At 39.1% G+C, this 13,650-nt stretch overlaps 1 protein-coding gene across 1 annotated transcript in view; it reads left to right on the forward strand.

Annotated features, from left to right (window-relative positions):
- Positions 1 to 13,650, forward strand: part of ITGBL1 (integrin subunit beta like 1) — a 151,920-nt gene that overhangs the window by 77,325 nt on the left and 60,945 nt on the right. Inside the window, exon 7 of the mRNA XM_059823174.1 lies at positions 2,292 to 2,438. Coding sequence (XP_059679157.1) covers positions 2,292 to 2,438 — 147 coding nt within the window. The remainder of the gene's footprint in view (positions 1 to 2,291; positions 2,439 to 13,650) is intronic.

Raw genomic sequence — 13,650 nt, forward strand, 5'->3', positions numbered from 1 at the left:
TTTCTAGAAAAGCCTAATTTAGCCATAGCTGGCCGTCCAAGTATTCATTCCTCAGATTGTGCAAAACTCTCCATTTTCACATGAAGCAGTGTGAACAATGTCTTATAGTCCTGCTGTTTAGCCCTGTTTCAGAAATGGACAAGATGCATAAGTATTAATTTTGGTTTATTGTGGTAGACAGACAGAATCTGCAATTAAATCAAAGATTTACTAGCAGAATTGTAATTGGACAGCTTTTTTATCTGTTTATGTGAAATAAATCGATTTACTGCACAAAGTGTGCATGTGTTAGGTGTGTCTGCAAAATATCCTCTTTTTTCTCACAATTATTTGTAAATTGATTTAGGATGAATCTAAGAGGGATTAGTCAGATTAGGGAAAATAATCCAGCTCTCTTAAAACCTACATCAAATGGAGCTGATGATACAAAACTTTTTCTGTCTTGTTCTGCTGACCTAAAAGGCAGAGACAGGAAATCACATTGTCTTGAGTAGCAGATTGAAATGATTGGAAATCATGTTTACATGTAAAGAGTTTTACTGTAACTGAATGAAATGCTATGTTTATTTTATAAACTACAAATGACAGGAATTGACAGCCCTGCTGTGAGGATTTAACATCACACAACAGCAGCTCCCTCCAGAAGCTTCATATGGCTTGGGGTGACTGTCAATTTGCAGTACCTCATATTGGCAACCAGATGCCTTCTTTTAACATCTGAAGTGCTGTTCAGTATGTTACTAAATGATTTTCTTTCAGAGGTGTTTGCAACATTAAAGTGAGAATAGCTTTCATGACTTGACATAGAAAGAAAAAAGGCTTCTGTAAGAAAACTCCTACATTCACACATCTCATTAGCTCCTTTGCTGTGGCTCTAGCAAAGAAAATACTATATGAAAGAACATCATCCTCTCATAAGTATTTATCTGGATCAGGTCCAATTCACAACCTGTCAGCAGGTACACGTGAAAGCAAGGGACAGAAGAGGAGGCCTTTAATGCTTTTCAAGGAAAACAAGTAACTAACGTGAAGAGAAGTTATTCTTGTGAAATTAATAAGACATGTACTCTGGGAACTACTCTGATAACTTGTAGAATGCTTGCTTCCTCCCATTTTCTCCTTCAGAACTGATAAATGCATATGTTTTAGAAATATAATATAAGCCAGTCTTAAAATGCAAGTACGGTTAGGAAGAGATATAAAATCTGTGTTGATATCGTTTTCAAGAAAAACCTGGATAGACAAGAGGACATCAGAGCAATGCTTTGGGGTCCTGTGTCCAGTCAATGATGACTACATGAAAATTGTGAGAGAAGACATAACCTGCTGTCAGAGCTCATGAACATAAATATTTGATTTTGTGGCAAGGAATGTTTTTGCTGATGCTCAAGCTTTCCTCATCCAGTGTAAGGAACATTTTGTATTGCCAGAAACCCACTGCTTTATGCAAAGAGCATTAGGCTCATGATGAAGGGAGCTGGGCAATTAGCTTTGTTTTTCTTGGTCTGGATATGTTAGCATTCATATAGAGGAATTAGATTGTTTGTTTGGCTTTCCAGGTTAAGTTCTCAGGAGGGATTCATCCCTAACTTCTTGGCTGTCACATTTTTTTAAAGAAACTTTCCAGAAAAGCTTCTATGGAGTTCAGTTGCTTTTCCTCACCTCAACTTGCACAGTGAAAGTTGCATTTATGTTGCTATGTTCAGATATGGTCAGGAAGAGTCAAATTAGCTAATGAGATACCAAAACCACACCCAACTGCCCTATGGAAAAGAGAATTTATTATGTCCAGTATTTTATTATTTACACATCACTGTTTAGTAGAAGGCACTTGTTTGAGACTTGGTGTGGCATTGCTCGTCTCTAGTGGATCACGATGATTGCAAGTAGATAAAAGATGGTATTGATATACTACTTAGAGAACATGCTGCAACTGTGTTAGAAAAAGAAAAACATAAAGGTAAGTGAAATATTGCCTTATGATGGCCCCGCTTCTCCAGACAGTGAGGAAATGTTTATTGGTAAGCTCTGTTCCACCCTTTCTCATGAGGACTGTGTGTAAGGTGGCAAAACATGTCTTAAAAAAAAAAAAAATTAAAAGGAAATACGGCTCAAATGGGATGATAGACCAGAGCTGTTGTCAGAAAAAAGTAGATATAGTGAGTTGATTGTATTTTTTGCCAGTCTGATTATTTAATGAAACCACAAATTTGATAACGTTCATCTAATCATGAGGTTTTAATACCTATCATCAGTATGAAAGCTAATCTTTAATTGTATTCATTGTAAAGGTCACGGACAGTGTAATTGTGGAAGGTGCGACTGCAAAGAAGGATGGACTGGGAAGAAGTGTGAACATCCACGTTCTTGTCCATTGTCAGTTGAGGAAAGTGCTAAGAAATGCCAAGGAAATTCTAATTTACCTTGCTCTGGAAGAGGTAAGCCCATTTCTGGAACAATTTTCATGCCCATAAAATGTACTTTCATTAAAAGAATTTTTACAGATGTCCAGCATTACTAGTACTGAAAAATGTGAACTTTCTTGGCTTACTGTGCATGAATCACACCTGCATAACTTGTGAATTATGAGAAGGGAGGAGAAGAATATAAAGGTCACCTATTTTTCCCGTCATCTACTGCTTTGTATTTTATTTTATGTATCTCAACATTTGTTTTGGAGGTTTTCAAATATGCTTTGAAGACTGCTGCAGTTAAGTCTTTGCTAAACATACATTAAAAATATGAACCTATTCTTTGCATTCTTTGACAAAACCAGCATGAGATTTTCAGCCTATGTAAAATGTTGTGGCACCATTGTGTAATAGCTATTTGGATTTACATTGCCTAAGAACCTGCCCTACTGAGTGTAGGACTGACTTCTAAAATGCAGTTGTTCTTCAGTGCAGTTTGCTAGTTAGCCATTGGTTTTCATCTGAAAGTCTTTCTTCGTGACACTGTAGCTTTTCAAAACTTTGACTAAAAAAATAATACTGAGTAAGTCATACCTACAACTGGAACACACATTGCAAGCAAAAGGAAACTTTTCTCAGAAGGATAAAGACCTGCTAATTTTCATCTGTCACTGTTTGAAATGTGGTTTTCTGCAGAGAAGAAAGAAAAGTAAATATGACACAGACTTTTGGTAGAACTGGTAATTGAAGTTGTTACGAATTCTGCCCACTTAAGTATTTGCTGGGAAAAGTCTAAAGCTGCTTTTGAATTATTGCATTTGACCCTAAATGTAATTTCCTTTGTAATTTCTTCTTTCACTAATACTATCTAACATAGTCAAAAATTGCAGGCAGTCCACCCAAGTTAGCACTGTGATAATTGTATTTTTCTCCCCTTACAAATGTGTAGCAGCTCATAACTTAGTAAACACAGCATTAGCTGTATCTTAAAAGAACTATGTATTAATAGATTGGTTTTGCTTTTTTCTTAATTAGGCTACAGTTTTCCAGTGAATTACATCTCTCTTTTCTTGCTAAAAATTCTCAAATGAATTTTTGGCTACAAGTTAGGTGAAACATGGGCATCTGTTGAGAATTAACTGCATTTTATTGTTAAGATTGCAAGAATTATAACTGAAAAAAATGAGTATCGACATTTGATTTTTGTTTGGGTTTTTTTTTTTTATTACTGGCTCACTCTTTTCCTGTTCTTATTGGCTGCTGAATGTCTCCTCTCTCATCTGCTTCACTAGGAGTTTTGTATGTTGATTTAATGGCATTGTGCACTATGAGAGTCAAATGACAGAGAGAAAAGAATGACAGTCATGAAAACAATTTGATTAAAAATACAGTCTTAAGAAATAGACCATATCATTCTATTTATATTTTGAATTTTGAAAAGTTTTATTAAGTATAGTGGGAAGAAAGAATTTAAAGATTTCAATATTAATGGCAATAATTCTATCCTCTTGGCTTTCTGAAAAAAAACCCAAAACAACCCTGAGTATTAGTGTTAGCAGTGTTCTGTTGAGATACTAGCAGTGAAATAAATCCCTTTCAGGTGAATTCATTTGACTGAATGATCTGCTGGTCAAAATTTTCAAGTAAAATAGAAGCAATAGCTGTTGGAACAAAAAGCTTAATCAATAGCAGCTTTCACTGAACTTCCTTTGACTTCCAAAAAAGAAGAGATCACCAAGGTTTATGAGGAGTGCAAATGGCACAGAGGCGTATCTAGGACATAGTATGATAGACTGCTGTAATGAAGGAGCAAGCGATTCTGCATTCCACGCTTGAAAAACAATTCCCACAAAAACTGTAATGTTAAAATGTTATGTGGTATCTTGATTTAGTTCTATGAATAATTTTGTTTAGGAAATTGGGAGAGAAAAAGAGAAAAGAGATTTTAGTCTAATCATCTGTAATTTGCTGGGTAGTGTTTTTTTTTATCCTACTCCCTGGATTTCCCTTTCTTTCATCACATTTTGGATATAATAAAAAATGTGAGAAAGTTCCTGTACTGCTGAAATGATGTCAGTGTTTAGTTCGTATGAAAAATTGTCATTGGACTTGCATAGTTAAATTCTTTGGTCTCATTTGAAAATCCTACTACTTATCACTATACATTGTCACAGGCAGAAGTGTTACACAAGCAAATGAAACGAAATAAGGATTTCCAATCAAATGCAACCTCTTTCAAGTCTTCTGGGAGTGGGAAAGGCCATGGATTTGTAACACCAGTCCCAATTTTTCCTAAGTCCATAGGGAGGATTGTGTGACAAGGAAGGGAAAGCTCCAAAGGAAATGGAAGTGATTCCTTTTCCATTTGAACATTACTGTTTTGGTCACCTCCTTGTAATATTTTTCTCCTGGCTATGGTACAAGGAGAGTAAGTCCTTGTACAGGTCAGTAATCCACTGCACTGTTGGAGAAGTTGAGTACTTAATGTCCTTATTTAATCAGATCTTTTAGTAAGGCAGTTCACGTATGGAATATGATGCAGAATGGAGAGCCCAGAAATGCAGGTGCATGAATTGATACTGGGCAACCCCCCTTATCAATACAGACTGGGGAATGAAGGGATCTAGAGCAGCCCTGCTGAGAAGTCCTTGGTGGTACTGGTGGATGAAAAACTGGACGTGAGCTGGCAATGTGCACTCACAGCCTGGAAAGCCAACCGTATCCTGGGCTGCATAAAAAGAAGCGTGGCCAGCAGGTCGAGGGAGGTAATTCTGCGCCTCTACTCTGCTCTGGTAAGACCCCACCTGGAGTGCTGCATCCAGCTCTGGAGTCCTCAGCACAAGAAAGACATGGTCCTGTTGGAGCAGGTCCAAAGGAGAGCCACAAAAATGGAGGACTGGAGCACCTCTCCTATGAGGAAAGGCTGAGAGAGTTAGGGTTGTTCAGCCTGGAAAAGGCTCCAGGGAGATCTTATTGTGGCCTTTCAATACTTAAAAGGGGTTTATAAGACAAATGGGGACAGACTTTTTACCAGGGCCTGTAGTGGCAGGACAAGGGGTAATGGTTTTAAGCTAAAAGAGGGTAGATTCAGACTAGATATAAGGAAGACATTTTTTATGATGAGGATGGTGAAAGACTGGAACAGGTTGCTTACAGTGGTTGTAGATGCCCCATCCCTGGAAACATTCAAGGTCGGGTTGGACAGGGCTCTGAGCAACCTGATCTAGTTGAAGATGTTCCTGCTCATTGGAGGGGTTTTGGACTAGGTGACCTTTAAAGGTCCCTTCCAACCCAAACCATTTTATGATTCTGTGACTTTATGACTTTGTAATGTATTGTGTTTTCTTGAAGAATGCTTTCTAGTCATCTGTACCTTTTGTTTCCAGGTTAGTCCACAACAGTTGTGACACCTAACATACTCTTCTGCAATCACTTTTATGCTCTTGGATAAAGACATTGAAAGACAAAATATTTTTAGGATTTTTAATGTTATTTAGATGATAGCCAAAATCTGTAGGGAGGAAAAGGTAGAACTGTTACAATTCATTGTCTCTTTCTATAGTCTCTGTCTAAATGCTGACATACGCTCAGATTTTCAGGTGGAGGAGTTTGAAACTTCTCTTATGATACTCTGTTCCCAAGATTAACAAAAATTATTATTTTTCCTAGATGGTATTTTCTTGTTGAAATGTTAAGTATGATTTCAAAATGTGATAATAATTCACTTAAATAGTGGTAAAAAAAAATAAAAATCCGTGCTGCCTGAGGAAACATTGAAGAAATACTCCTTCAAAGCCTCGGCTGGCCATTTTTAGGTTTTTGTGCTTTTTGCAAAACTTTCTGGCATGGAAGATTATAAAACTCCCAATGATTCAGCTTCAGTCTTTAAAATCTCCAATAATAATTACAGAGGGTGAACCAGTAAAAAAAAAAAAAAAAATGCAACTCCCCCCCCCCCCCCCAAACCCACAAATCTTCTAAATTCCTCATAAAAAGAGTTTTGGGATTTGTATATTTTTGTATCAGAGATTTGGGATGATGGGAGCTTACATTAAAGAAAAAAATCCTTTGTTTCACTTTATAAAATTTTATAATATTGGCATAAAAATAATGGCAAAATGATACTCTTCAAAAATTGTCAATCAGTCTGAGGGACGAAAAGCTTCCATCGTTGAACATAATTTTGGGAAAGTACTTATTTTGTACATTATACTTTGTTTTTACAGGTAATAATGAATGGAAAATGAAAGAGAATATTAGCCTAATTTTACTCTTTTTTTTTAATGATTCACTGACCCAATATGTTTGTAATATTACATTTTCATATTACATAGTAATAATATTAATAAAAATAAATTTTCATATTACCTAGTAATAATATTAAATTTTCATATTACATAGTACCAGGCTTTTAAATAAATGTGCCTAAATTTTTGTTACAGAATCACAGAATCACTAAGGTTGGAAAAGACCTGTAAGATCATCAAGTCCAACCATCAACCCAACACCACCATGCCCAATAAACCATGTCCCGCAATGCCACGTCCACATGTTCCTTGAATACCTCCAGGGATGGTGACTCCACCACCTCCCAGGGCAGCCTGTTCCAATGTTTGACCCCTCTCTCAGTAAAGAAATTTTTCCTAATATCCAGTCTAAACCTCCCCTAGCACAACTTGAGGCTATTTCCTCTTGTTATATCGCTAGTTACATGGGAGAAGTTATTTACCTTTAAGGCAAATTATGTTCCTACATGGGCAGAAACAGAGAAAGCATGAGCAATGCAAACTAAGAGAATTGTCACATGCCACCCAGATTTTGAAAATCCCAGGTTCCCTTAACTGTAAGTCATGTAACCTCAGCAAGAGAAAAAAAGATCTAGGAAAACAATCACAGTGAGAGAAAGTTTTTTTAAGTAAGGTGTTTAATATATCAGGGGTACATAGAAGTTGTATTAAAAATTTTAGAGAATTAAAAGGAAGTTATGAAGAACATGACCTAGTTAGATAATCACTATTTATAAAATGCTATAGATGATTACAATTTCTCAATCTGCATTTTGCTCTCCTGAGAGCAGATGAAGCACTGAACTTTTATTCCAGATTGTAATTCCCTTCCTGATTTTTGCTAGTCACTCGCAGGAATAACAAGCTGCTTCATGGATGTTTGTCAGAATGTGGGGTGAGCAGAGATGCTGTCAAAAGTATATTTCACCATGGTCTTCTATTTCTTAGCTGCTTCAGTAAGTGAAGGAAAGAGAAGGCTTTATGTTGAAATGCTGAGCAGTAAGTGAGAATTTCTACATTCTCAAATGACGTTATAAAGGCAGAGGAAATATAAATCCTCTGTTACATCAATAAGGCAGTCTTTACCTTCAGTAGTTGCTGTTATATATATTGGGAGAGAAGGATCAGATGAAAATTTTGGGAATTCAAATACACTATCACTAGGTACTTTCCAAAAATTACTTTCCCTATAAAAGCACATTGAGGATGAGGAGAGACTAGCCAGCTTCACTCATATAATGTGAATAATTCCTTCTACAGTTTTATTCCTGAGAGTGTTTTTTGACTTGCTGCATGACTTTTAACTATAGATGTAAAACTTTCATAGTGAAAGTCTGACCCTTTTAAGAACACACTGTACAATAAGACCAGTGGCAGAGATAAAGGAAAAGACACACCAAAACATCCTTACGGTAAGAAATAAAGAGAGAGCATATTGTTGTCAGGATTAAGGGACAAGACAAAGGACTTTTCTATCTTTAAAATGCATGTCACTCACTTGAGTTTCCCCTTAGGGCAAAAAGCAGATTTCAAAATAGTTGTAATAAAAAAGCCTTCAGGAAGAGAACTGAAAATAAAGAGTAGATTTTGAGAATAATAGATGAGAGATTTTTTTTTAAATAAATAATCTTGTTCTCATCACTTACCTTGAGTGAAGGCAGCCATCCCATGGTAGTGATCCAAAGACAGATAAATGACAAATCTTCTTATTGGTAGTGTCTTTTACCATTTTAATCTCTTTTCTATAATTGCTTTTATTTATTTGTCATATGGTGAGAATGAGACTGTTTCTTTATCTGTGAAATTCCCCTTTACATTTGTGCTATAGTATGGCCTATCTGACATATGAAGAGTTATTTTGATTCTGTACTGAAAAGGTTTTTTGTTGTTTTTGCAAACTCTCCTAAATTCCATTTTCAAAATATTAAATTCATGAGGTCAAAAGTTGTACAGCATTACAGTAACTTTTTTGTTTCTCCTCTATTTAAAATTATCAGATGTTGACTGACTTAGTGGAAGAGCAACAGCGCTCAATGAATTATTAAAGATTCCTTGTGGTGAACTGAGACAGTGAATCAATCCCTTGTGTTCATTGCTGTATTCTGTAATGTATATTGCTAGCCTGCAGGATACTATCTCCTGGAGTCTGCAAATAAAGCTTAGAGATAAGGGTCAATGATGACCCCAAAGAGCAGTGCCATTGGCCAGTGGCTGCTGTAAAGTCCTAATCCTTTTTGGAATATCTTGGCTGTACTATTGTGTAATATATACTTTATGCTGCTCTAAAACATTGCTCATCAAGGCCTTGGCTGATACAGGAAATGCTGTAAATTCCTGTTAATACACACACCATGATATGCAGAAGGAAAGAGAAACATAGATGGAATAAATCATATCTGCGTACTGACAAGAGTGGATGGAAACTAGATAAAAAGATATGTGCTAAACAGGTGCCTAAAAGCAGATGTAACTATGCAATTCTCTTCTGACCTTTGTGAAGGCAACTGAAGAAGAGTAAAAAGAACTTGTTAGATCATGCAGAGAGAGAATTAGAAAGGCAAAAGCCCAGCTAGAGCTCCATCTGGCCACGGTCGTAAGGGATAACAAAAAATGTCTTTACAAATACATTAACAACAAAAAGAGAGCCAAGAAGAATCTCCATCCTTTACTGGATGCTGGGGGGAACATTGTCACCAAGGATAAGGAAAAGGCTGAGGTACTTAATGCCTTCTTTGCCTCAGTCTTCAATAGCCAGATCAGGGATGCTCAGGGTATCCAGCTCCCTGAGCTGGAAGACAAGGATGGAGTACAGAATAAACTCCCCATGATCCAGGAAAGAGCAGTTAACGACCTGCTATGCCACCTGGACACTCAGAAGTCTATGGGGCCTGATGGCATCCACCCAAGGGTGCTGAGGGAGCTGGCGGAGGAGCTTGCCAAGCCACTCTCCATCATTTATCAACAGTCCTGGTCAACGGGGGAGGTCCCGGATGGCTGGAGGATTGTCAACGTGACACCCATCTACAAGAAGAGCCGGAAGGAGGATCCGGGGAGCTACAGGCCTGTCAGCCTGACCTCGGTGCCGGGGAAGATTATGGAGGGGTTCATCCTGAGGGTGCTCACAGGGCACGTGCAGGACAACCAAGGGATCAGGCCCAGCCAGCACGGGTTCATGAAAGGCAGGTCCTGCTTGGCCAACCTGATCTCCTTCTATGACCAGGTGACCGACCTAGTGGATGAGGGGAAGGCTGTGGCTGTTGTCTACCTGGACTTTAGTAAAGCCTTCGACACTGTCTCCCATAGTATTCTCCTGCAGAAGATGGCGAATCGTGGTTTAGACAGGTGCACTCTTTGCTGGGTAAAAAACTGGCTGGACGGCCGAGCCCAGAGAGTTGTGGTGAATGGAGTGAAATCCAGTTGGCGGCCGGTCACAAGTGGAGTCCCCCAGGGCTCAATTTTGGGGCTGGTCTTGTTTAATATCTTTATCAATGATCTGAATGAGGGGATTGAGTGCACCCTCAGCAAGTTTGCAGACGACACCAAGTTGGGTGGGAGTGTTGATCTGCTTGAGTGTAGGAAGGCTCTGCAGAGGGATCTGGACAGGCTGGATTGATGGGCCGAGGCCAATGGTATGCGGTTCAACAAGGCCAAGTGCCGAGTCCTGCACTTGGGTCACAACAACCCCAGGCAACGCTACAGGCTTGGGGATGAGTGGCTGGAAAGCTGCCCAGAGGAAAAGGACCTGGGGGTGCTGATTGACAGCCGGCTGAAGATGAGCCAGCAGTGTGCCCAGGTGGCCAAGAAGGCCAATGGCATCCTGGCCTGTATCAGGAATAGTGTGGCCAGCAGGAGCAGGGAGGTGATCGTGCCCCTGTAGTCGGCACTGGTGAGGCTGCACCTCGAATCCTGTGTTCAGTTTTGGGCCCCTCGCTACATGAAGGACATTGAGGTGCTGGAGCGTGTCCAGAGAAGGGCGACGAAGCTGGTGAGGGTTCTGGAGCACAAGTCTGATGAGGAGTGGCTGAGGGAACTGGGGTTGTTCATTCTGGAGAAGAGGAAGCTGAGGGGAGAAATTATCGCTCTCTACAACTACCTGAAAGGGGGTTGCAGAGAGGTGGGTGTTGGTCTCTTCTCCCATGTGACTAGTGATAGGACAAGAGGAAATGGCCTCAAGTTGCGCCAGGGGAGGTTCAGGCTGGATATTAGGAAAAAATTCTTTACTGAGAGAGTGGTGAAGCATTGGACCAGGCTGCCCAGGGAGGTGGTGGAGTCACCATCCCTGGAGGTGTTCAAGGAACGTGTGGACGTGGCATTGCGGGACAGTGGTGGTTTAGTGGGCATGGTGGTGTTGGGTTGATGGTTGGACCTGATGATCTTGCAGGTTTTTTCCAACCTTCGTGATTCTGTGATTCCGTGAAGTCTTACATGGCTGATCATAAATATGACATTAAATATTCAGCTTGTAAATAACTCCTGGGGTTAGATCATCAACTGCTATAGTGTCATATAAACCTTTGGATGACATCATTTGGTATATCTTCAAGATTTTTAAATCTATACAAACTGTAATACAGTAATGCCAATCTACAGATAGGTATGATGCCTTAAAAGGGCAGAAGGTCTGCTGGTGGCACATGCCAGATCATGAGAACAAGTTCTGTGCTATTACCACTGGAGCCTTATTTACTACAGTTTTATGTCCTCACAGTTCTGGTTCTTTTGTTCTAAGTGCAGTTATTAATTAAAGACTTTGGGGTCCCCCTCTAATATGATATTGCGAAAACCAATCAACAAAAAAATATTCCTATTTCTATCACGTACCTATAGAAAAACGTTGATCTTAAAGCCTATTGCTTGTTGGCTTAGTAAAGGAAGATGATAGTAGAAGTTGCCATTTGAATAATTCACTATGCTTTATATATGACAGGATGGGGTTAGAGCAGAAAAGTGTAAACAAACCTAAGGTAAAATCTAGGTTACTATCCCTGCTACCAGCTCTTTATTGCAGTCTCTTATTATGCAAATTGCACTGTTTAATTGAAGTGTAAATTACTCTAATGTACATCAGCTCTGAATTTGGCCTGTTGTTTTCATTCATTTTGCATGACCCCTGCATTCTGAAGGAGGTCTTAATTAAAGCACTACAGTAGACAGCCTGGCAGCAAGTAACTTTATTAGCTGCTGTAACAAGAAGAGAACCTAAATGCAAGTCATGTATCACGTCTCTAGCTTTCACCTCATCAGCTTTGAGACTGAGCTGTGTTATACATCTGTGTGTTTCAAGCAGAGGCACTCTTGCTAGTATTTTAATGTCTAATGAGGTGGCATGACAGTATTTGTTATACAAGTTGGTATATACCCTTATATGCTGGACTGGCACTCTGAACTGTTGAAGTCTAAGAGAAAAAATACAGATAAATAGTTGCATCACACTCCTAGATTTGCCTATCAATAGTTTAGACATGGGGGGTGAATGGATTGAGAGCAACCTTGTGGAGAAGGACTTGGGGATACTGGTGGATGAAAAATTAGATGTCTCCATCCTTGGAGATTTTCAGAACTCTGTGGGTCACAGCCCAGAGCAACCTGCTGTAATAGGACTTCTCTGGGCAGGACTTTGAGCTAGTTGACCTCTGGAGGCCTGTCCAGCATACATGATTGAATGAGTCTATGATGCAACCTGTGTATAAGATATCTTGTAGTCAATCAGCTTTGATTTCTTGTGCGATTTTGAAGAACTTGTGATACAACTGTGTAACTGTCCATTCTGTGGAATGTGTTATTTCTAACTACGTGTCTTTGCTGATTTTAAAGCTTATACACTTCACAGAGTAGAAACAGTTCCATAGAGCAGCTGGAACACCTAGCATGACCATAGATCACCTACAGCTGCAAAATTTGAAAAGCAACCAGTTGGCTTTGTCATATGTCAGTCCTCTTCATCATATTAATGGCTACTAAATCATAGCATGTAGCTTCACCTATCAGGAAATAAGAGAAAAATAAGTGATCCATGCACAGATTAGTGACAGCCATTTTGTTTCAGAATTTTTAAACCTGGCATATGTGTTATAGTTTGAAATTGCATTCTTTCTGCTTACTGGTTAGAAAAGTAAAGGAGTGTGTTTCCTTGCTTTTTTCAATCATTCAGCTCAGCTTTAGCTTTTTTCTCTGAGATGTCCAGAAAAAAGGAGTCAGTGCTCTTATGCTTTATTGGCAGCTGTTAACAGGTGAGAGTCTATGTTGTGCCTCCATCAGTGAAAAGGGAGATAAAATGCAGCAATACATTTTTTTGTACTCAGTGGGCCAATCTGCACAAGCCCACTAGCCAACCAGCTTGTGTAGTTTTGTTTCTCATGAGCCATATGCCTGTTGGAGTATATTTGGAGGCATGGGTTTAGGTAGGATTAATCTGATGGATAGGAATGGGCAGGGTACAAAAAGCACAAATCTGTAAAAAATTGGACTTACTCATTTCACGGCTCAGGGAGGAATGCGTTTTTCTGACGGCTGTAAACATTAACCACATGAAAGATCCCTCTTATTCTCTTAGTCAGTGCTTCTGAAATGCTACCATCTCTGGACACATTGCAAATTTCCTTTTGTATGTGATGTGGTCTTCCTTGTTTTTGTCACCTTGACTGTCATCTTCCACCAGCAGACAAAGAAGACCTCTTCCATCTGTGAAAGACATCTGTGAAAGAACTTGAAGGCCAGGACTGCCTTCTCTCTGACAGCTAGTTATTGTCTGTACATAGTCTCTTCTGTACCCCAGTCTTGCTTAATTGTTCTTAGCCTGTATCTTTCCATTTTCAATTCATGGGAGTCTCTCTTGCTGTTTTCCAAATGTCAATATTCAGTGATTGTTAGTGTATCTTTTGGCATAGTTGGCCTTTTTTCAGACATCCCTTTTTGTTCAAATTGTTTGAGCTTGGCTTCTTGTTTAGCAGAGC

This window comes from Gavia stellata, chromosome 1, assembly GCF_030936135.1.
Source record: "Gavia stellata isolate bGavSte3 chromosome 1, bGavSte3.hap2, whole genome shotgun sequence".
Lineage (NCBI taxonomy): Eukaryota > Metazoa > Chordata > Aves > Gaviiformes > Gaviidae > Gavia > Gavia stellata.